Consider the following 25684-nt stretch of genomic DNA (forward strand, 5'->3'; position numbering starts at 1 on the left):
AGAGAAAACAAATCACATTGTCAGTATTTTTCCAAAACAAAACTACTACTGGAGGATTTCAGAGTGAAGTATGTGATGAGGGAAGAGGGAAGGCAAATTGAATTTGTACAGAACAAATTGTTTTTAAACGAAGCACATGGAATTGCACTTTTAACCCCCATCATTGCAATGCAAGTACAATTACTGTTTCTGCTGCTTAAGTCCCACAGATACCTGCAGCAGCGCAATGCTGCACAATGTGTTCCTGGGCCCTCCTGGCACAGGACACAACTTCTTTAGACCAGAACCTGGTCCGCTAAAATATGCACGTACATTAAGACTGCTCTGCAAGGCATCCATCACAAATATATTACATCTATTCAGGGCACATTTTAGAAGTCACTGGTGCATGTTATTTTTCTTTTAAAGTTGATTTCACCCACCATTCTTCTTTCTAATGATTGCTTGCTTGGTAAACCACTCTTTCACATTGCAGGTGCATTGTGGGAAAGCAGCAGTACCATTTGCTCGGTTCAATATTTGTGCATTGCAGAACGCAATATTGATGGGGCGGGCTCATCAAAGATGGTTTACCAGCATGATGTGCACTGGAGTTAATTTCTAAATCCACTGTCACCAGGCTCCCTTTCTTCAATTCTGCTTTTGCTCTCAATTAATATTGATGCAATTGCAATGATCTCTGGAATCTGTTCTGTTTGGCATCCATGTATAAAAAAAAAAAAAAAAAAAAGAGATATCAATATTCTCTAAAACTGTACCACATATTAAACATACAATGTAAAGAATGGGCCAATGCTCTATTCTATCATGCGGCTTATCAAATAAATGCTTACGTTTATTTGAATTAAGGGGTGGGGGGGGTTGGGGGGGGTTCCCCTATGGGGTTTTTTCTCTTAATGATTTTAAAAAAATAAAATGTATCAGCTTTGTAAATAAATCCGCATCTATGGAGATTGCTACATTTAAAATATATATATATATATATATATATATATGATTCAATGGCAAAATGTAATTAAGTTTTTTGTCCGACCTACTGTTAAAGCTAGTTTTCGCAAGGCACATATTGTTTGAGAGTTTTTGTACAAAAAAAGTGCTAGAAGCAAACTTGTGTGCAAGATGGGATGAGAAATGCCTCATTAAGCTAAACAGCCAATCATTATTCTGAATCAATGGAGGAAGATAAGGTTATCACTACAGATATCAGGGATACTGTTGAGTTTGATATAAAACTTGTAAACTTGCTGATACTGGTAATATATTTTCAGCATTGCCTGTCCTAACAATTTGGGGATGTTTTTATTATACAACCCTAAAATGCATGAGTTGGTCACATATATATATATATATTTGTTACTCCAATATACGAGCAAATAACGTTTATTCCCTCATTGCCAGTGGCAGCCATAGTACACACACTCAGGGATGCAGGGGTTAATTGGTTTACAGAGCGGCACAGAAACAGATCTTCAAACTTTCATTACAAGAAAAAGGCCAAGTAATTAGACTTCGTGCCAGACAGCTTGCAAGTGGAATTATAATATTTGTATGAAAGCCTTTATCTTCTGTGGGTATTACTTGCTCGTTCTGCAGCTGCCGTCTCCCTATCAATCATGATGGTTCAGAAGGCGCTTCAAGGTTGATTGCATAGTTAAGGATTTGCCAAAATAAAGTTTTGACTGATGGAATGCACAAACTTTAGAGCTGATGGAATGTTGTGAGTGCTTCCAAGCTCCTAGGTGTGGCCTGTCTTTACACAATCTTGCCTGTTTGGACGGCACAGCTTTGTATATGCACAGGAGCCGTGTTGTTGAATAGCTTGCATGAATACTGCGTGAGCCTGCCCAATTGGTTGAATTTGTATTAATTTGACCATCTGCCATTCTGTTTAGCTGGAGGAACATATGATACAAAAAGCCTCTCCCTCCCCCCTCCCCTCTTCCAGGCCCCTATCTCCAGACCCTCAGGGAACAAAAAAAAAAGGGAAAAAAATTTCCATTCCTAACCCCAGACTAAGAAGCATCTGCATTTTTTCACAGAGCAGTTTTTTCTTTAAATATTGTGAATTGATGATTTATATTATTCACAAGTTCTCCCCCCGCCCCCTCCCCTTTAGCTTAACCTCCTCTCTGATATGTTGTATTGAAATACAGTTCTTGAAAGTAAAGTTGAAAAAATATATATTAATGGGACTTCAGTGTTTTTCTGCATAAGAAAAGAGAGACCATATACACTAAAGAATGTATTTTCTTTTTCCTCGAAAGCTGGGGTTCTTAACCCTTCGGTGCGTTTTAATCCTCGGTGTACTGGATGGGTGAAGACTTGGAGTACAAAGGAATGGCGTGGTTATAGAAGAACATGTCATTCACCATTCTACATGTGTAGCGCACTTTCCTCCACCCTATGGGAGATATGGTGGCTACTGTGTGTGTGGGTGCGTTACCTGTGGCTCACAGGAGGCCTGAACTTCCGCTGCTGGAAGCCTGGGGTGTTCGTGATCCGTCTGGTGACAGCCTGCTCGGGATCCAAACAGTGTTGGATAACCCTGTGCAGGACACTATATAAGTACGACATACTGGTATGGTATAAGAAGTTTACTGAACGTGTAAGAATAATAATGATAATAACAGAACCACTCAGGCCTCGCAGGACTGTAACCCCCAACACCATGTCCACACCCCGTGGTGTTTACCCCAAAGTACTGAGGTGCCCCTGAGTCAACCCACCCAAAGTGTGTGTGACAGCGCTGCACACACACGTGTGTTACTGTTGGTGCACTTGTAGAACGGTGGTATACCTGCCGGGTGCTCCAACACCCGGTAGCACCAACTACAAATAAGGGATCCGCTGATCCAGCGACGTTGTCCACGATGGTGTCCGCCTTCACGTTGGGTGGTGTCCAGCAGGAGTATCCCACCTTAATAGTTTCTCTCTCTCTGTAGGGTAGTCTGGTCCCAGACTACCGGATCGCCAGTTCGCCTCTGTGTCCCTCACACTGGTACTACAGAGACAGTGTCCCTAGCTACTGGGCCTGTCCCTGCAGCAACCACAAGCTGAGGGGAGTCGGGGCCTAAGAGGGTCTTTGGCCTAGTGCAGGGGTCACAGACGCCCTGCACACACAGCCTACCCTATCCTTGTCCCAGCTCCGACTGACTGGCATGGTCCCAGCGCGCGAAATGTATCTTTCTGATGAGCAGGTGATGCGCAGCCCTATTGGCTGGTTCGCTCCATGTGATGTCCGTTCCTAAGGCTCATTGGACATGTAGTCCATGTGTATGAGCCTTTCCCTATTGGCCGTCGCTTGTGCTTCTCCTGCGCAGACGCGAAGCTCCTCAATGGCCGCCGTACTCAGGGCATGCATACGCAAGATGTGCCGTGCATGCTCGCGCATAGCAAAATGGCCGCTCCCTGCACTTGGAGCCTCCGCGAGGCTCCCGCGACCCGATCGCCGCTCCGGAACTGCCTCAGCTCCCTCCCCGCATTCACCGGAGGCGCGCACCCCCGCAGCACACGTGGAGGCAAGGGGCTAAACGGGGACCAAGGGGGACCCGGGCCACACATGTAACACTGCTAAAGGTCTTCATGTCTTCTTTTGTTTAATGGAGCCGCGATATTTTATTTACTTGCCGCTTTTATTTCTTGCTTGATTAGGTAGGAAAAATGGCTGTTTGTGCTAGATAAATAAGGCTGCACATTACCGCTTATAGTAAGCGCGATGCGACTGCTTGGTCGCGATCGCTGGAAGTGATCTCAATTTGATTTTTCCAGTGACCGCAGCCTGACGTCACCGTCACTATAAGCGTAGCCTAAGGAGGGTCCCCCACTCTCCCCCCCTTTTCCCCCTTCTCCCCCCCCCCCTCTTTGTGGGCTTTAAAATAATATGGAGTTTTTTTTTTTTTTTAAATTGACTTTTAACCCCAGCTAGTTGTGCTGTGGCAGCTAGGATTGTGATGGATCTTTTTGTTTTTTTGTATTTGATTTTGATTTAGTTTTCCGCGTCTGCTCTCATGGTATTTTGTTGTCCTTGTCTAAAAATTGTAGGTGCCCGTACTGAGGACTTCCATGTTATTCAAGCTCCAGTACACAATCATTTAGTTTTAAATAATTCAGAAAGCAGGTCAAATGCAGAAACCTGTAATATATACTTGTTCTATTGGATTTTTCTCATTCCCGAAGAAAAGGAAAAGTATATCTGCTGCTTTTGCCATGAAAGTAATATTTATTTCTAATAATACTTGATGTAGACGTGCAGTGCGTGCAGAAATGTGCATTTCTCTAATGTGCAAGTTCCTGCCTCATAGTGCTTGTGTTCTCATTTTCAAGGCCATCATTTGACTTGCCCAAGGTCACAAGGAGATGACAATATTCGTACCCTAATTCTTTCGAGCAACTGTCCTATCTCTATAGGACCAAAAGTATTAATTAGACAAATAGATGAAGAAATAGTGTTGAGTACAACCCTTTCAATCTCACTATAATTTCAACCTTCTCCCCTCCCCCCACCACTCCCTCTCTGTGGTAACATTTAAGATGGCTGCTTTCATGATAATCCCCTTGCAATCCACTGCAATGCAAGAGTTGTACTGCATATTTTAATTCATGTGTGCTGCTTGTTATGTGAATTAATTCTGGTAAGAAATTAGGACAAAAAAAAGCAGATGTCAGTACTGTATTTGAACCAGAAAAGTTCAGGTTTAATCTTTATAAAGAATGCTAAGCTATAGCTTTTGTGATTGGTTATGTAGAAATCACTTCTAACAGTAATGTGTTTTAGAATGTTGGTCTGAGTAAATTCCTTTTAAGTCTTCCTACAATGAACCATTGAGCTCACTTACTCCTGAACAGAAGGAGGAGTGTTAGCTGCATTGTGATTGTGACTATAGATGGTTTGCTGATTGGAGAACAAAATGGTCTGGCGTAACAATGTGAAAGCTTGGGTGGCAGGTAATACCGATGACCTCAAATTTCTCTGCCCTATACAACCTCTGGAATTTCCTGTCAGTATAGGTATTTGCATAGAGTATTCCTGGAAGGGCGCAGTGCATTCTGATACCTGAGATTAACCTAAAACCAAACACAAGTTAAAATCTGCAGTAACAAGTAACACAAACTACACTAGTTACTCAAACAGCAGCTTAAATGCAGACAATGAACACCACCTAAATAAACTAATACAGGCTCCCATTCCAGCAGACGCTGCACACATTCCAACACTACACAAATGCAAACACACAACACGCAGCACACATTCTCAGAATCCCAGTGTGGATCAGAAAATTCTGATCCTTTGGTCTTCCGTCGCCTCTGGAGGCTTTTCAGATTTGCAGTGAGCTTTACCAATCTCTCCCCCACTCATAAGAGGGATCCAATAATTGTACTCGCCAGATGAAATGTTGATTGAACTAAAACTCGGTCACTAAACTGGTGTACTTTCTTTATCCTGTACATCAAGCCATTGAGAATGTCCAATTTGCGCTTCCATCCCTTCATGCATCTCATAGAGGCCACTTGGCCTACTTAGTCGAGGCTATCGAATCCAATAGGAACCTTTCAAATCACAGCATAATGAAACCTTATTTATTATCTATGTTTACTTGTAAAGCGGCAACATATTCTGCAGCGCAGTACAGAGATTTAATAAGTATATAAACAGTGTTACATATAAATACAAGTAAGGACAAAAACACAGATACAAAGCCCTGCTTCCAACGTTGGTGTGCAACGGGCCTCTCTGACGCCAGCGCGCCGAAAGTAAGCTTGGCTCAGCTTCCGGTGCGTGACGGCATGAGAGGGAGGCCCGGCGCACGCCAGCATTGGAAGCTCTGTGTGGGACAGAGTGAGGAAGGGGCCTGCCGCTGGGGGGGAGCCAGGGCCCGGCCGCAAGAGAACCGGCAGCCGGGCCTGGTCAGAGGTCGGGCTCAAATTGCAGCACCGGCCGGCTGGGCCCCCCACAGACACTGGGCCCCGGTCTGACCATCTGCAAGGTAAGTCTGTATATTTTATATGTAAGTCTGTATATTTTATATGTAATGGGGGGGTATTTTTATTATCTATTCTGGGGGGGGTATTTTTATGTATCGGGGGTGTGGGGGTATTTTTTCATATCTATTGGGGGAGGGGGTTTATTTTTAATATATATTGGGGGAGGGGGTTTATTTTTAATATATATTGGGGGAGGGGGTTTATTTTTAATATATATTGGGGTGTATTTTTAATATGTATGGTGGTGTGCTTTTTATATGTATTGGGGGAGTGGGGGTATTTTATATATGTATTGGGGGTGGGGGTATTTTTATATGTGTTAGGGGTGGGGGTATTTTTTTTTATATGTATGGGGGTGTATTTTTATATGTATTGGTGGGGGTATTATGTATGGGAGGTGGGGGTATGTTTTTATATGTGGTGGGGTGTATTTTGTGGGGGGGAGGGGTTAGTGAGAGTGGGGTAATTGACGCAAGGTGGGGGCGAGTGAGAGGAGAGAGGGGGAGGGAGTGAGGAAAAGAGGGAGTAAGAGTGAGATGCCGGGGAGAGAAATACATGGGATGGGGGGAGGGAAATAGAGGGGGTGAGTGAGGTGGGAATTGGGGGGCTCACAATACTGCCGACGGGAGGGGGGGGGAGGAGACAACCGTGCGTAACTAGTCCTGGCCCCCGGCAAATCTGTCTGTGGTCCTGTGGGGGCATGTTAGGGGGTGTTACAAAGCGTGGATTTTTATCCAGCTGCACAGCTAGTCCCAATGGGGTTGGAGGGGGGACTTGGATGTCTTGAAGGCAGGAGTGAAGGCGGATGTTGTGGGCAGAACGTAGGGGACGTTTAGGTGTAAATATGGGGATGGGGGCTGAGATATAAGGTGGGCAGCATCGTTGAGAGCTTTGTAAGTCAGAGCTAGGGTTTTAAATTGTATTCTAGAGGATCTGGAGCCAGTGTAGAGATTTGCATAGTGGAGCAGCAGAAGTTAGGTAGATGAGTGTGGCAGTAGCATTTTGGACTGGTGTTGGGATAGGCCAGGGGTCAGCAACCTGCGGCTTCCCGTACCTACATACGGCTCTCACAGGTTGCCGCTCCCCAGCTGCTGCCTCTCTCTCACTGTGCTGTGGGGGGTTGGCCAGCGCTGGTTGAGCCTCTATTTGCCGCCCGGCATCTCCCCAGCTGCTGGGCTGCCTCCTGCACTGTCCCACGCTGGGTCTCTCTGATGCCAACACACACCAGAAGTGCACGCCGTAACATCCGGCGCGTGATGATATCACAGAGCGGCCAGGCGTGGGACGATGAGGAGGTATGCCAGCAGGCACCGGCAGAGCACCCCGTCCCCCTCACAGCCACCAGCAGAGCACCCCCCCCCCTCACAGCCACCGGCAGAGCACCCCCCCCCCCCCCTCACAGCCACCGGCAGAGCACACCCCACCCCCCTGACAGCCACCGGCAGAGCACCCCCCTCACAGCCACCGGCAGAGCACCCCCCTCACAGCCACCGGCAGACATCCCCCCCCCTCACAGCCACCGGCAGACCCCCCCCCCAGACCACCCCGCTCTCACAGCCACCGGCAGAGCACCCCCCCCCTCACAGCCACCGGCAGAGCACCCCCCCCCCCTCACAGCCACCGGCAGAGCACCCCCCCCCTGACAGCCACCGGCAGAGCACCCCCCCCCTGACAGTCACCGGCAGAGCACCCCCCTCACAGCCACCGGCAGAGCACCCCCCTCACAGCCACCGGCAGACATCCCCCCCCCCTCACAGCCACCGGCAGACCACCCCCCCCCCCCCCAGACCACCCCGCTCTCACAGCCACCGGCAGAGCACCCCCCCCCCCTCACAGCCACCGGCAGAGCACCCCCCCCCCCCCTCACAGCCACCGGCAGAGCACCCCCACCCCTCACAGCCACCGGCATAGCACCCCCCCTCACAGCCACCGGCAGAGCACCCCCCCCCCTCACAGCCCACCGGCAGAGCACCCCCCCCCCCCCCTCACAGCCACCGGCAGAGCACCCCTCCCTCACAGCCACCGGCAGAGCACCCCCCCCCTCACAGCCACCAGCAGAGCACCCCCCCTCACAGCCACCGGCAGAGCACCCCCCCTCTCACAGCCACCGGCAGAGCACCCCCCCCCCCCTCACAGCCACCGGCAGAGCACACACCCCCCTCACAGCCACCGGCAGAGCACCCCCCCCCCCTCACAGCCCACCGGCAGAGCACCCCCCCCCCTCACAGCCACCGGCAGAGCACCCCTCCCTCACAGCCACCGGCAGAGCACCCCCCCCCTCACAGCCACCAGCAGAGCACCCCCCCTCACAGCCACCGGCAGAGCACCCCCCCTCTCACAGCCACCGGCAGAGCACCCCCCCCCCCCCCTCACAGCCACCGGCAGAGCACACCCCCCCCTCACAGCCACCGGCAGAGAACCCCCCCCCTCACAGCCACCGGCAGAGCACCTCCCCCCCTCACAGCCACCGGCAGAGCACCCTACAGCTCTGGGGCTCTGGACGCAACAGAGGCGAGGGGGGGGGGCGCGACTGAGGAGTAGAGAAGGTAGGGGGGCGAGGGAGTTTGTGCACTCCTGTATCTAGATCGGTGTGCAAACTGGGGTGCGCGGCGAGATTTTTCTGGGGGGCCGCAACAGGTGCAGAGGCCCCGCGCTCTTCGCAGGGGATCGCGTGAGGCCTCTGCAACCTGAACTTACTGAGATTTAGCCGGCTTCTGGACACATCTCCATGACAACGCGGTGTTAAATGATGCCGCTGGGTCGTGGGATGTCAGATGACCCCCGCAGCGTCATTTGACATTGCACTAAGGTAAGGGTTGGGGGGGTTTGTTGCGATCACAGGGGGAGACCAGGCAGAGGGGCGCAGCAACAAAAGTTTGCACACCCCAGGGGTGGCCAACTCCAGTGCTCAAGGGCCACCAACGGGTCAGGTTTTTAGGCTATCCCTGCTTTAGCACAGGTGGCTCCGTCCACAACTTAGCCACCTGTGCTAAAGCAGGTATATCCTGAAAACCTGACTTGTTGGTGGTCATTGAGGACTGGAGCTGGCCACCCCTGGTCTAGATCAGTGTTGATGCAAGAATGTGATGGTGCAGGTATTTGGACCGCTCACCACAACTGTATTCAGGAGAAACTTGACTATAGGAGGTGACTACAGTACTCGATATCACCGTTAAAAAAAAGAACGAGCTTTATTTCTACATATAACTCCATGAATATCTACATATAACTCCATGAATATCTACATATAACTCCATGAATATCTACATATAACTCCATGAATATCTACATATAACTCCATGAATATCTACATATAACTCCATGAATATCTACATATAACTCCATGAACCAGTGAAGTAGAATAGCAGACATGAGACTTGACCATATGGGCACACATGGCCATTCAATGAAAATTAAACCGAATATCAGCTCTAGGAATGTAGTAAGAACAATAATTCACAATAAAAAATATATAAAGCTGGAGCTTGTTCCGGGTTGTGGAAGTAATGTATCCAGTGCTAGGAGATGGAGCAAGTTTTTGATTGGCCAACACAGGTTAACATGTAGGATGTCACCTGTGTAAATTGTTACTGAGCCAAACTGAGCCAGGTTGAGACATGCACCTGTATATACTGTACATCCGCTAGAAAACAGCTCGGTTTTCTAATATGCCTTATAACTGTGCTATGTTTTCAATGCAGAGAAAGCATTAGCATTGTCCAGTGAATTCATTTAATCATCATCTTCATCAACATCAACTTAAGCCTGCGGGTGTATTGTAATTGTGTTGAAAGGGTTAGCCGGCTGATTTTACATCAGCAATTGTTTGCAGTCATAGCTCATGATTCATGATTTAAAGATGATGCAGCTACAGAGCCTGATGAAATTAAATTCCCTCTTACCCTACTACCCAGGGAGAAGATGTGAGCACAAAAGCAACAACAGTCCTAGATTGCAGCAGACATTTCTGAATTCCTTGGTGCGCGTTTATAATTGTACTGGGAAAGATTTGTTGCACACGCAGGCTTTAATTTTATTCATTTTCTGTTGTGTTTAATAGCTGCAACCTCATCTGTTCCCATTCAGACAAGCTATTTAGTTGTGACCTTCAGTCATCTTCACCTTCAGGGAATAATTGAGTTGTAACTTAATGTTTAAAATATCAATGTGCTAGCTCATGTAAGCCGCTGCTGCAATCAGGGACTTGCTTGGTATTACACGATGTTACCCTCTTGCTGCCTTGTTTTATCATGTTAGCCTTTATTGGGGTTTCAGAGGTTTTGATAAACAATGCACTAACACTGCACACCCATTTCAAAGAGCAGCCACGGGGCAGGCAATTTCTTTTTGTCGCATTCATTTTTTTTATCACTTTGATTTTCAGCAGTTTGCACTAAAAATTGCATTTCGTTGTAAGCGCTAAATGTTTCCCCAATCATCCCAGTGAAAATCACTACTGTTGTAGCACTGAAGACAGTATATCACAGATGCCTACTCGGGCATGCTCAACTTGACCCCTGATCCACAGAGAGACCCAACAGCAGATATCTTCCCTGCGATATGATTCTTTTTGCTGGAGGTTACAAGACACCTAGGCCTTGTCGTTATTATTTCTCGGTCAGCAGTTGTAATTAGTGGGTGGGAATCCATTAGTGCCAGTGTTGTCTAAGTAAATAAAGCTTCTAATGTGTTGACGTATGTTGTCTTATTCATTGCTGCTACGTTTTATGGCAAATTCATTGTTTTTCTCATACATAAAAAAAAGTTTATAGGCTCTGTATTTGACTACCACATTGAGGTATCAAGTGATTATCCAGGTACCGTGTAAACTTGTAGTGTGCATGTCTTCTGCTGAGGTCGCCTTTCTTCGCTCGTCTTTCCTTTCCCACGGTTTGGTGCATATTGGTTTTCTCTGCATTATGTGGGCGAGATTCGGGTGTACAACATAATCCAGCTTTCTCACGACAAGCCATATATTTCCCGTATTCCCCTGACCATTGTATTGTCTTCTCACTCCTAGGTCTCTCTGGAAGTACCAGTGTGGATCTCACAGGACCAGAGGCGGCGGATCCCACCTCTCCAACACTAACCCGTGCCACTAAAAACAAGGTGTCTGGGAAACTCCGTCGCTCTGCCAGTGCAGTCAGCAAATCTTCCAATTGAAGCACTTTTTTTTTTTATGTTGAACTCTTTTTCAAGAGATGTTTTTAAACTAAAAAAAGAAAATCACTTTGCACCTGTGAATAGAACTTTTAATAAGGACAAGGTGTTCAATGTTGTAATTCATGTCTAGCGGGGCGGGACCCCCTTGGGTAGGTTATAAGTAAGTTATCCACTAGACAGTAAGATATGATGCAACTCTTGGTGTAACATTGACGGCGGAAAGAGGACTGTCTGCTGAAACGTGATGATGCAAGAGCACCGAAGGAGGGGGACCACTTAATCAGTCTGTGTGAATCACAATATGCTAAAGAATTTCTTCAAGATGTTTTAAGTGGACTGTCACCAGTTTTATTGCCTCACATTTTCATGGCTGCACTGTTATCTGGATAACACCTTCACTGCTGGACAGGCATGTAATGTCATCAGGATGTGCTTAAAGCTGAGATTCTCTGTCCTATCTTCAGAAAACCTTGTTGGGTGCCCAGTCCAACAGTCCTATGAAAACCAAGTACACAACATGTTTGCTGATTGGTTGAAAACCTGGTGTGGCTAAGGTTTCCTGAGAATAGGGCTTATATATATATATATATATATATATATATATATATATATATATATGTTAAATTGTACATTCTTTCCATAGCATGTTATTGTTTTGGAACAGATTGTATTTTGACACGAGGATATTACATGACTCCACATGCTAACCCAGGCTTTATTTCTGCCAGGGTCACATGGTTTCGCTTTAGTTGATAGCCTATGCAGCCTGGAAGTGTGCTTATTAGCACAATTACCAAGACATTAGCATTAAATGCAGAATGATCCCCACCTTCTTTCGAGACTAGACCACATTGAGGATCTATTTCAAATATGTCGATGACTACTACATTCCTAATATTTTGCTGGTATTCTCTTGTTATTTTGCATGTTCAGGGCACATAACTGTACAGACCGTTTTAAATGTTTTATTTGAGACCCATATTTGTCAGATGACTGAAAGTCCTTTGCTAGAGGTTGTTGTGTTTAGATTTTCATGTTGATTGCCTTTTTTTGATGTCTTGCATTATGTTTTCAGGTCTATGAATTGGCTACATTCTCAATTTGTGTGTGATCTTCCTCATATTTAATTTGTTTGTATTTTTTGTGTGTATGTTAGCCATGCTATTTAACTCTTTAATTAGCTCTTTAATGTGATTTTTTTTTTCTGTTTAGTTTGTGTGTTTAAAGTGGGGGATACCTTTAAATGCAGCTAAATGCACTTTTGTGCGTTTTGTATTTTCTTTGTTTTGTGATTTGTTTAGGGATTTTGTTGCACTCATATCCTTTCTCAATTAAGTCATGTTCTGCCTCCATGTTCAGGTGTACAAGAATGAGGTGTCCTATGTAAATAAGGACCTTTTTGATTATGCAGAATAACCTTAAGTTATATTTTGTCATGATGTTCTTTGCTCTGTGAACTTGAAAGGAAAAACCAGATAATCTGGTTTCAGGTTAATTTCTACTCCCAATCAGAAACTGGAAATCATTAGACAACATGCTGCTCCTCAGGCTAATTAACGGGCGCCTGCGCAATACAGCCAAACTGCTACTGTTCTAATGCATGGCTTGCAGATACCATTCTGTGGAAGCCACTGTCTGCTGCTCATCTCTTGCAGTGTAACTGCAAATTAGAGAAGTAATTGTTTAATTTGCATATTGGAGATAAGATTATATTTGTTTTAATGATTTGTTTCGTAGCAGGAAATTGTTCTCGTTTTACCACCCAATAAAGAATGATGGATGTTCACTAGGAGAATCCATCTAATTGGATTGTCATTTTAGTTAGAGTGATCATGTTAGCAATAGTGAGGAACCAATCGTAAGTCAAAAGATAGGGTATATTGCTGGGGACATTTACCTTGGAGCACAAGAGAAAAGTGTTAAATGATGGTAGCTTCCCTGGAATTAGTTCAATTGGTATTGTATATGTATGTGATTGCTTAGTGCAGTAGTGGAGGAATTTTTGCAACAATATACATAGTGGACAAGTGATATCCGACTATAAACCTGTGAATCTGTGTGTCTGTGATGGGTATGTAACTGACACTACATTTTAGACGTACTGAAACGATTGCAAACTGAAATGAAGAAGTAGATGTCTGCCGTTTAGGCAAGTGATTAGTTTTGTTTTCCTACACCTATTAAACACAGAGTTATAATTTGCATTTTTACAACTCTAACCCCCTGCTTTTAGAAGAATCTGGGTCATTTTTTAAACCTAATTTTCATCTCAAATAGCTTTAAATAGCAAGATCATTTCCACTTGGTGTATTATCGAACAAGGGGATTTTGCACGTTCACTGTCCGCTCCTTAGGAATTAAAAAGGTGATGCCAATTAATGACTTGGTGTACAATTACTGATGCTATTCATGGTAACAATAACCATTACCTCTGCTTTAGAAAGTGTCAATCTATTCATATTCAATAAATACCACCCAGTCCTTCTCGCCTGTATGTAATGTGAAGTGTACAAAAAGCAGCTAATGCAACAGAGTTTGTATTGTTAATTCTATTTTGGCTCATATATTACGTTGCTGGGGTAGACCTACTGTAGGTCTTTTCTGTTTCTGTGAATTGTATGTGAATAAGATGCTCTGGGCACAAGTCTGCTTGTGGTAGGCCAACTCCTCCAATGCCTTTTTTTTTCTGATTGGGAAATGTCTTTATCTTGAATAATCTATTATTGGTGATCCATCATGGTGAATGAAGTCTGTTAGACGCTGTATATAGCACTGTCATATCTGTATATTACAAATCATGTTGTTTCTAATGAGGGTATGCTTTAAGAAAAGCGGGTCCTTAAAATTTCCCGTTTTGGTGCATTCATTGTATTATATTTGTAAAAGCAAAATGAATGCTTGAAATGCCCATCCTTACTGCTAACATATCAAATGTTTTTAAAAAATTCCTGGAAATATTTTTTTTTTTTTTTTTTTTCAGATTATCAATTGAATTTAATTAAAAGTATTTAAAAGTCCATTGCCTCTGGTTGTTTGTATACATTATTAATGTATGTTTGTGTATAGCAGATGTTATAGCTGACAGACTGAACTGGGAGGCGGAGAGTCTGGTTCAAAAAGTTTCATTTCAATAGAAGAAATGGAGACTCTATTGATGTTTGGGGCGAGGGAGATTCATTCCACGGTTGTGCTGCCTAACAGGCCTGGAGGATCAGATACTTTCACAGGTTGGATTGAGATACATTGGGGAACTAATAGAAATGGAAGAACAAGTGCACAATGTTCTGCTTGCGGCTGTATGATTTAACAAACTTGAACATGTTGCTTAAAGTGTAATGCAGTTTGTTAATTAGGGGGTGGTTTTTTTTTTTTGCATGTTTATAATGTGTGTAAATACCATTATCGAACCATTTGGATTTTCTTCACAAGATAAAACATTTGTAGGGCGCAACGGCTTCTATTTAACTCTAGTCACATGTTCTTGCCCAAATCAATATTTCCCCTACATACAAAGTCCTCTGAATAATCTCAGTGGGCCCTGGAACTTTGTCCTTGTATGTTAGCATGAGATTTCTCTTTGGAGGACAAAGCTGAAATCGTCTGAGCATACAACCCGCTGCATAGTGTATTGAATTGGGCCCATAGCTTTCTGACCCAATTACTGGGCTCCATGCCACTAGAGTTCAACACTTAACATGAAGTATTTGCTGTATGCAGCATGTCAGACTTGAATCCATACTGTGTGCAGGGTAAGGTTTTAGTAATGCACTGTATGTATGCTAGTTATGTCATCTGCTTGTCTACAGCAGTGGTTCCCAACCTTTTGTATATTCTGAACCCTCTGCTAGAAAATATTCTTTCCGCAAACCCCTAATAAATAAATCTTATTGCCTACTTGTCAGACTATTGCTAACAAAACTGACCGATCTCAGACAGCATAGTGTTTTGATATTGTGAGGGGACACACGCTTAATAAGGCCCCAAACTGTACCTCAGTGTGTGTAGGCAGCATGGGTGGTATAACTGTCAATTACTGCAGGAGCTTCCAAAGTCACGCCCCATAATGCCTTGCTGCTGATGATGCAAAGCATAGTGGGGAGCGACTTTGGAATCTCCTATAATTACAGCTATACCACCCACTGTGCAGTTTGGCGCCTTATTAAGTGCACAATCGGGAATCCACTATACTTCATGGGAATCCACCATTACATACTGTACATTTTTTTGTCAAATTCTTTTGGAGACACCGCACAAAAGCCCTGTTGGGAATCACTGGTTTATAGGTATCCAGATAAAATGAGTCACAGATGTGGTAGGACTTGATGTTCAGAGATTTAGTCACTTTGAGATATCAGGAAACAGCAGAGACGGCCCTTCCATATAACCATACATGTCTAACCCCTTGCGTATTTAGTGAAGTCCTGCATGTGACCTCCTTGGAAGGGGTGAATAGGGCTGCTACCTTAGTAATAACTGTGCAGCGTGATCAGGGGTTGAAAGTGCACTCTAATAAATGCTGACATCACCTTTAATAGTCTCAAAGCACTGCCTGCAACCAGTAATTATTTAGTCATTGTTTCAACACTTATGTATTTTATGTATGTATACATAATGGGATATTTCTACTCTCCATAACGTTATGTGAGAAAAGGGGTGGGTGTCTTGTTTAGGAATAAATTTGAAGCGAGATATCAACAATAATACTATGCTGCAGTAAATCATAATGGAGAAGCACTGTTTGAACTTTGGGCCATATGACTAAGCAGTGCTAAGCCATGGCATTTTACAGCGCCTTAAGACACCATCATTTAACTGAATGGGCTGCTGTGTTTTTTGGCTAAGCACAGTTTAGTGAATATGGACCCTTATGGTTAGTTTGTTTCAATGCAAATTATTGATTATATATATAGTATTTATTTAAAGCATGTTATGTTACTGTTAATTGGTCTTGCGCTGCTGTTCTTCATCGCCACAACCGCTTCAACTTTTGTCCCATAAAATCTTTAGCTTGCGGAATGGAAACCATGGGTGTTACAAATTGGTGTCACTTTTACAGCACATGGGGTTGGATTTGTAATGTTTTGTTGTTTTACCAAGTTACATATTTTTTTGCATAATAACCAAACCAGTACGCGCATAAGGTCATTTTAGTTTGGTCAATGTGATCGTTAAAATTATACTTATTTGAAGTATTCAAATGCATGTCTGTGATACTGGGCTGTATAGGGGCCCTGTTTGGTTTCTGTGTATTGGGGGGAACGGATAAAACTGCAGCTCTATAATACCACATGGAGAAGGGCAGTTTAGTTTAGAAAGGGGTGTAACGATGCTGCTCTGTTTTAGATATGCAATTAGAATACATACTAACAAATACAAAACTGGAGTAATACAAATTGGTTAATACATAGGGTAGTATTTATTTACGTCGATGGAATCACCAGTCCATGTTATTCATAAAAACTGCGTTGGCCAGGAATCCATAAATCAGTTTATATTACCATCTGAGGGATTACATTCAAAGTCAGCTAAGCCTGGCCTTTACTGTGTGTATCACACACACACCACACAATGTCAGTACTGAAAACCATGAAAGAATGAAAAACGCAAGAAAAATGAAGTGTGTAAGTAAATATAAATGCAAGAACATTAATTAAGCCATAAAATGTCATAATCTGCCTTGCTTTATTCTCATACCTGTTCATCACATAACCGCACAGAGAAGGCACAAACCAGCTGGTTGTGTATTTGAATTTGAAAATATTTTATTTGAATAGCAAATTGTTACACAGTCGAAACAGTTCTATTGAAGCATTCTATAAATAGCAAACAGTTAAGAAAATAATGTGTGTAGAAAAGAGATTGCTTCTAGTAAGAGCTATCAGTTTACGAGAGCGGTCTGCCCCTTAAAGCACAGTTATTAGAAATCATGTCATTCGATTAGGAATGTATAAAAGTTGCAACCCTTTTTAGCAGTTAAATAAAAGAAGGCTGAAATCCACAGTGGAATGTCATGTCTGAAAATAAAAGCAACAAAACTGATCAAATTATAGTCATATCTTCATAATTCATATAAATAAAGGAATAAATAACAATCATAAAATCAACATATACATTTGGATAGTAAACGCATGTCTGTGGTTCCGACAGAACATATTTGGAAACAAGAACACAAAGGGGGAGAAGAAAACAAAGGTTTATGTTTTAAAATAACTTATTCCCTGTTGCAATGAGATGAATGCTGGTCCCTATAATCAGTGAAGTGGTAAAAAGGCAGCTTTTTCTACAGCATACTCCAGAGTTAAAAAGACAACGACTTCAAGGCATTTGTGGCTAAGACTAAAGAAATGTCCCTCCCCTCCCCCAAGTCCCCAAGCAGTTTGATTTTGTTCGCAGAAAATATAAAGACAGAATCCAGCAGTTAGTTCACAGGCCATTATAAAGCTAGTCATGTGGTTCATTCCATGTAAAGGCTGTGAAGCATCAAGGCAGTATTTTTCAATATTGACTGAAAACATTAACCCGTAGGCTATAAAACACATTAAAAAGACAAGAGCAAGGGAGACAAGCACAGAAGACAACAGCTGCTGAGGACATTAACCCCTCTGCTGCTAGAGTAGTGGCTCCACTTGCAACCGAGGGATTAACAGCCAAAGTATGTTACGCTGCATTTAACTGCAGCTTCCTCCAGCATTTATCGGGTTAAGCACACCAAATACATGAAAAATTCAGCGATCTCAGAATACAGTTTGTTTTAAACCTACAACAAAAAGACAAGTGAGCAAATGTCTTCATATTCCCAGGCCATTCCCCATCTGGCTTGTCATTGACTGAATGCTGAGCACTTGGAAATACACATTGAGAAAAGACAAACACATTCACATTTCTGCATCACCAACAGTTTTGAGAGGACAGCAACAGGAGGCTGTGACTAGTATAAATAACTTGTGTGTATATATGAAAATTGAAAGGGGTACAAAGCTACAGGGACCGGTTTCCAACATGTAAGTTCCATCATAATCAAACGCAGTAGCAGCAACCAATAATGTCACTTAAAACTGATGCATTAAAGGATGGTTAAACTATCAAAGCAAGATCTAGTGTTTCTTTCATAAATGCCAATGCTATAATTCCCCCTCCCTCCCAATAGTGCTTTAAAACCAAGGTATTTGGACCCCATTATTGAATACCCCCAACCTCACACATAATACCCTACCTACCGCATTAACTTAACAACATGATTGCTGTGCTGCGATTGGTAGTTAAGTGTTGTGAAACTGGATGGTCCTCAAACTAGTTTTCTTTCTTTTTATTTGAATGAAAGTTGCCCCTTAACAAATGAGCACAACTATTTGTACAAATGTACCTACAGTATAGCGAATACCACCTAGAAAGTTGAACCAAAAGTGCTCTCTCCCCTTTGTTGATCTAGAATGATGCTGTCCTGCATTAAAGCACAATAACCACATTTTAAAATGCACTTCAACCTATGGCTGCTGTTATAGGAGTGTGTTCATTTGGCAGCGAGAGGATCCCAGGTCTCTGGAGATGGCATTGGTTGCATCAGGAAAGGCACAGTTCTTGTCAGGGATGTGTCCTGGCCCCTGCTTGGGGGTTCTCGTGGGATTTCCCACCGGGTGCAGTGGACCATTGTTTTGGCAGCAGGCCATAGCTATCAGCCAGGGGTGGTAGACCATAGAGCTGCCTGTAATATGAAATTTGTGGGTTACATTATGAGAGGGCACTCAAGTGGTAACCCCTTCAATGCCAGAGGTTGCCCCTTTGGCACTGGAAGGGTTAACACTTCATGCGAGCCACAAAAAAAAGGTAATCACATCAGAAACAGAACTATGGGTCGTGCCCATAGCCCATTGTGCAGTGGATACTGTTGGACTGATACCCACATGCTCTTACACGTATCCTAAGACTTGAATAACTTTGTTTATGGAGGGTCTCATAACAAACACACAGTCCTAATGTGCCCTCCAACACCAAATTGATTAATTAGGGAGGGGGGGTGGCACACCTCAATTTTTCTCTACCCTGGCAGCCAAGAGCTGCTTAGCATTGTAACCTCACTCAATGTCTCAGTGACTCCCCCATGAGTCCTCTAAGTTTGGGGGTGGTTGCACCTCTGGCTGATACCAGGCTACACATGGAATTGGGGTGGCCCCGCTCTCTTTGAGGTCCTCCATGTCTCTCTCTCTCTCTCTTGTCTTTGGACAGCTCAGCAGGCCGGGCGCACTGGCACCTGCAGCAGGATGACCTGCCTGTTCTCGGACGGGTGACACTTGTTGATGTGCCGGGTGAGGCCGGGCGAGCTGTAGAAGGTGGCCGGGCAGTACTTGCAGGGGTACAGCTGGGAGGAGTGCAGCAGGCGGATGTGGCGCTCCTGGCTGCTCTTGCCCGGGAAGGTCTCCCCGCACACCGGGCACGGGTGGCACTCTGAGCCGCTCAGGTTCATGGGTCCGGGGCTCTTGGGTCGCCTTTCCTCAGCCTCGCTGGCTGGCCCAAGTCCCGGGTAGGGGAGCACTGCGGGCTCTTTGGGGGGCTGGTGGGACAGGAGGTGCTTCCTCAGGTAAGCCTGGCGCCTGAACTTCTTGGCGCACTGGGGGCACTCGTGCAGCCCATCCTCGGAACCGGACTCTGAGGCACCTGGGCTCGGGGTGTCCCGGTCACTCAGCGCCTCCTCTTTGGGTTGCACCTGGGCGGGAGCCGGAGCCGCCTGCGGTCTGGGCTTGTGCCAACGCCGGTGTGAAGCCAGGTTGGCCGGGCAGCTGAAGACCTTGTCGCACTCGGGGCAGCGGTACTCCACCCGCACGATGCGGGAACACTTGTGCTGGGCCAGGGAGAACGGGTCGCTGTACTCCTCCTTACACAGCTGGCAGATAAACTCGCCCAGGGGCTTGTGTCCACCGCTTGAGTTGAGCGGGCGAGGCCGGGGGGGGTCTACGGGACCCTCCTTGATCTTCAGCCCCAGCACCGGGGACGTGGTCACCTCGTCTTCGAACGTCAGCTTGCGGATGGCTTTGGTTTTCTTGGCGGCGGGCGCTTTGCTGGAGTGGTGGTGCTGCTGGTGCTGCTGCTGGCTGAGCAGGTGCTGCGCGGCGGGGTTCGGAAGAATGTGCGCGGCGGCGTTCGGGATGGAATTCCGCGGGACGCCAGCGTTCGAAATGGAACCCTGGGGATTGGCGATGGAACTCTGGGGATTGGGGATGGAACCCTGAGCGGCGCCCGCTTTGGCTGTGCGCTCCGGCTCCTGGGCCGCTCTTTTCATGGGGTTTCTGCTGCTGAGAGCGGCGGAGGAGGATGCTGGGGGGAGGAGGGCCATGCCCTGGTGGTGACCGCGGCCGGCGCTCCCCGAGGAGCCCATCTTGAGGTCTGTAGGGGCGTAGAGCAGCTGGTCCATGGAGGTCACGAGGGCCGGTCCCGGGAAGGACTCTGCAGACACCGGGGACCCCAGGCTGAAGCCGCGGTCCAGGTACTTCTTGTCGTGCTGCTCCCGGCTCACCGGGCGAGTCGGGCTGTACAGCGCCTGGTAGACGGATTCGGGGTTCCCAAACTGACCGGCGGGGGGCGGCCGGGCGTACGGGCGAGAGGTGCAAGAGGGAGCCGGGGCGGCTCTGTCAGGGCTGGCTGGGGGTGGGGAGCCCCCGGTGGGGCACAGCGCCGCCCTCTGCCCGGCCACAGCAAAGAGCATCCAGCCCGGGATCGCGTCCCCGCGATCATCGTCTTCATCCCGGATCCGGTAGGACACCGGCGGGGACTTCCTGCTCCTCTTCACCAGGAAACCTTTGGGCATCTTCAGCGGCGAGCAGAGGATGCGCTGGTACTCTCCGGGCTCTGTCCGCGGTGCTGCAGGGTCACCGGGCTGCTGCTCTGTGTATCGCTGTGTCCGGGGCCTGGCCGCCTTTATTAGCGGGGGATCCTCCAGAGCCCAAGCCCCGCTGTCAACAGAGCAGCCAATCCCAGCCCGGGCGCTGCCTGTGAAGTGGGCTGGGGGGCGGGGATGTGATGCAGGGAATGTGTGTGCAGGCGGCAGATGTACCTGCGCCCCCCCTCCCCCCCCCCATCTCCCCCCCCCTCCCCTCCCCTCCATCTCCCCCCCCCCCCTCCCCTCCATCCCCCCCCCCTCCGGCACACGCCCGGCCCCTCCTCCCCCCCCCCCCCCCCGGCACACGCCCGGCCCCTCCTCCCCCCCCGGCACACGCCCGGCCCCTCCTCTCTCTCCCACCCCCCCCACCCCCCCCGGCACACGCCCGGCCCCGCCTCTCACGCCCGGCTGCCCCTCTATAGACAGGCACACGCCCTCTGCACGCTCCGCCGCTCGGCTATGGGCCGCTCACACGTGCCGGGCAGCGCTTTGTGGCTCAGGTCCCAGGGGTGAGAGAGACTCTGACCATCAGCATCTCAATGAGCGGGACAGGGGAGGAGGGGGGGGAGAGATAAGGGATTACACCCCCGCCTCCTGTCCTCCAAATACCGCAATTGTAATCACACAAAGGCAGGAGCAGACAGGGGGTGAGAGGGGAGAGAGATGGAGGCACTTGTCTGCTTTCAGATCCCAACATGATAGTGCTGTAGAAATGCATTGTGATATCGCAAATATACACATGTAGTCATAATAATGATACAACAAATCCCATAGCAGCAGCAGCAGCAGCAGTCAGGTCGTTTGCACATCTCGACATAGTCATGACAATTATGTTTTATTTTATTTGCTCAATAAAAGAATAAAAAACTAGTATTTTATGTGTCGGTGAAAATGGGTCTTCTTTCAATGCATGTGTTGTCTTACATGTCAAGGTGCATCCGAGAATGACTGTGGGGTTGATCACGATGTAGGACTTATTATTAGTTGTAGTAGTAGTAGTCGGTGGTATGGGTTATGGGTTATGGGTAGAGCATAGAGATGAACAGATCTCCTATTCAAAACAGCAGTGTCAAGGCAAGAAGTGCCGCAGAGATCCTGCCAAGAGCAGGACCGGACCAACATGCAACACAGACCCGAGTCATTATAGGGCACAAAGTCTAAGTACTGTCATTACAGCAAGTCACAGCTTCTGATCCCTCAGTACTAACCACTGCTGTCATGATAAAGCTCCGGGAGACCCTCCAACATTGCACAGCTAAATGTCAATCAATACACTACCGTGTTTTACACACAATTTTCTCTCATCTAGAAATGCTTTTGGGGCTTCTTTCTTTCTTTCTTTCTTTCTTTTTTTTGTCCTAGACTATTTGAGCAATGGAAATGGAATGCAATTGTGAAATATTTTGTGGAAATAAACAAGATCATCAAGTTTTTCTTAAAATTGTTAAAATGCAAATTGCAATTTTTTGATATATTTTATTTTGGGTGCTTTTTTTTAAGGGGGGGACTGAGAACTGTGAGACAACTAATGGGGGGGGGGAGGGGGTGATCAAAAGCAAAAAAATAAAGTGTGTGCGTCTCTGCAGATTATTGGCCCTTTCACCTCTGGCAAGGAAATTAACCTCTTGCTATTGTGGGGGGGTTGGGGACAATCTGTCTGATGTGGAGACACGTGCCTGGGAGGGAGGGAACGGAGGAGTCAAACTAAATGTCTCTCCATCAGAAACAAATGGAGAAAATAACATTACGATCACTGATACACACCCACTGCTCCATGAAGTCACAAGAAATACTACTCCTAAATCTTCCATCACCCCACACAAGTCAGCCAGAGATCCTGCTCACAACGCAATCCCCACAAACACAAAAACAGACAAAACACTACTCAACTATTTCTCGTTTTAATGGTTAAAGTAACATTTGTTCAAATTTCCCTTCCAAATGTATACACTATTTTAACTGCTTAATATACTCAATTCATGTGAATTAAAATGAACCACATTATTCATTATTATCTCAAAATATTATGCAAACAGTTGTATAGAATTCAATGTTCTCTATTATACTTTAATAATGTTCTTTATTGCATTAGAACACAATGCTACAGTCATAATAAACATGATCATTATGCTTCACTTTTAATTGACACTTAAGTATTAACTAATAACCGGGTGTTGCAAACTGAATTAAGTATGCTGTATACACAAAAATGTAATCCACTGGGCAGCAGCTAATTATCCACCTGCCCAACTTAACTCAATTTTATTACATTGTGGAAAAAGAATGACAGAAATATAACGTGTCTATATATTAGCTGCGAATTAAAGAAGCCGAATAATAACTTTGGTATAAATATTTTTTTCATTTTTTTTTATGTAACCAAAAGCAGTTTGAAAGGAAACAAAACACGAATTTTAGAATTTGCAGTTCATTTAATTTCTAAATAGGTTTTCATTGAAACCCTAGTAATGGTGTGTGATTATTTCAATTTTTTTGTTCTAATTCTTTTATTTATATATTTAAAAAAAAAACATTAGTTGAATGGTTTATATGTTATGTTAGCGCATATTTCTTTTATTTCTGAACTCAAACTTGAGGAAAGCCCCCCGCAGTTTTAGCTGTGATTTCAGTTACATACAGTAGCTACATAGTTACATAATAACAGGCTGCAAAAAAAGACATATCCATATAGTTCAATGTGTGTTATCTTTAGATGACAGATACGTATCCTATATTTGTATTTACAGTATCCAGATCTAGAGGGAAGGCAAACAACAAAACCCAGTGAAACATTGATGTCTCATGAGGGGGGGAAATAAATTCCTTCCTGCCTCCTGTTTCCCAGTTAGTCTGGATCTGCTTGTGTAATCCAGCATTAGGATCCAACACGTTAGCTTCAGGAGATTCAGATCCATTGAAGTCCATAGGTGATCTGACATTTCAAAGGACCCCTCCCTGCTGGATGCTGTGTTCTCCTGTAAGCTTTCATTGTACTTCGAGCAGAGGATGCAGTGTAAACTTCCAGAAGCTGCAGGGCTCATTCAGAAGAGCAGCTGACAGCGAACAGTATAGAGAGCAGCAGCAAGTTGTTCAGGGCGGGTGCAAGGCACACGCACAGCCAGGCTCCTCACATACATCACTTTATATTAACAAGCTCCCAGAGCAGTCACTGCTACATACTACTTGTCCTACTCTCTGCTGCAGAACTTGCTGAATGTCCCAGTCCAGAGCAATGTTTCTATGTAATTAGAAGAGACCTGTCTAAAATAAATCAAGGGGAGGCTGAATAATATTATTTCTATTATTATTAGTAATAATTCCCATGCGTTTTTACAACACCCCTCTCTCCTCATTTAAATGTGATGTTCTTGTTCTGACAGTCCTGTAACTTTGATAAGGTTAGCAGAATTATTATGTTTTATTTATTTGATTTTATCATGCTTATACATTTCAAGATTGTGTCACTATTTATGTTCCCAAATCATTATATTAAGTGCAGCTTTGCTTACATTACACATATATTAAGAACTATATACATATATAAATATATAATATATTTTTATATATGTATATAGTTCTTAATATATGTGTAATGTAAGCAAAGCTGCACTTAATATAATGATTTGGGAACATCCAATCCATGCCCTTCAATACACATCCAATCTACAAACAAAGCCGTTTTTAGCATTTCACTCAATGATTGCTGAATGTAAATGTTTATTTGTAGATGTGCAGAAATAAGTTTGCTTACTAGTGTGTGGCAGACTATGGGTTTTGAACCAACAACAAATAAAAAAATTCTAATATTTTACTTAGTTTTGTGTTGTATTTTCTCTTTGAATTTATTAAGATCCACAGGTGCAGATTCACTGTGACCTTATCATCGGCACTACATATGTATATGGATTCAAATGGGATTTCTATTTTAAATGACAGTTTTGGGCAATGAATATGAATTCAGATAACAGGACACTGGACACATTTCTGTTTTCTCCTAAGATTTCAATACTTAACGCTCCCCAAATATTGCAGCAAAATCCACAATAATTACATAAGATTACGTTAGTATTTGTGAAATGAGTGAAGAGAAATAGCAGCAAAGCAGTTTGACCTGGGTATGTTTAATATAACTTTCACATCCATGGGTTTGAATTCAGCAGCAGCCACATTTTGCTGTATCAGTCTGACATCTGTCCTGCTCTTTGTCTCTCATCTTTCAGTTCTGATCAATAACAAACTGATGGCTGATTATTCTTTTCTGCCATTGTTTTAATTCTCATTCTGCCAGTAGAAGTGTGCTGCCTTCTGAGATTCCTCGGCTTTATTGTCACACAGAGCATGAAGAATGGGCTGTTTGTGTAGTGTTTGACCCCGGTGCAGTTGGAAGTGAGGGTATTGTGTTTGGAGGAATTACTGATTGTTGTGTCTGTCTGAGAGACACGCGAGGAAGCACTCACTCTGTGAACACATACCCATCCACACCCTGTCCAAAAAGACACCGAAAATCGCACAATTCACAAACACACACAAATACCACCATCTGACACACACACATACACACTTAAATTTTATAAACTCACTCCTCAAACATACACACATATTAAGTACTATGTATACACACACACACACACACACACACACACACACACACTCTTAAATTTTATAAAC

The 25684-nt window shown here is 45.0% G+C and overlaps 2 protein-coding genes across 7 annotated transcripts in view; one reads left to right on the top strand and one right to left on the bottom strand.

Moving 5' to 3' along the window:
- RALGAPA2 (Ral GTPase activating protein catalytic subunit alpha 2) overlaps window positions 1-14162 on the top strand; it is a 315640-nt gene extending 301478 nt beyond the window's left edge. For 4 of the 6 annotated variants that reach the window (XM_075596237.1, XM_075596241.1, XM_075596243.1 and 1 more), the window contains one exon: window positions 11003-14162. In XM_075596237.1, coding sequence (XP_075452352.1) covers window positions 11003-11145 — 143 coding nt within the window. In that variant the 3' untranslated portion in view covers window positions 11146-14162. The remainder of the gene's footprint in view (window positions 1-11002) is intronic. The other 2 variants (XM_075596242.1, XM_075596240.1) reach the window with 2 other exon arrangements.
- A 2216-nt stretch (window positions 14163-16378) lies between these two features.
- On the bottom strand, window positions 16379-21156 carry INSM1 (INSM transcriptional repressor 1). The gene has a single exon (XM_075596246.1). It carries the CDS (start codon window positions 20942-20944, stop codon window positions 19370-19372), a length of 1575 nt encoding a protein of 524 aa, XP_075452361.1. The 5' UTR covers window positions 20945-21156; the 3' UTR covers window positions 16379-19369.
- Window positions 21157-25684: the final 4528 nt, after the last annotated feature.

This window comes from Ascaphus truei, chromosome 4 (assembly GCF_040206685.1).
Source record: "Ascaphus truei isolate aAscTru1 chromosome 4, aAscTru1.hap1, whole genome shotgun sequence".
NCBI classification, from domain to species: domain Eukaryota; kingdom Metazoa; phylum Chordata; class Amphibia; order Anura; family Ascaphidae; genus Ascaphus; species Ascaphus truei.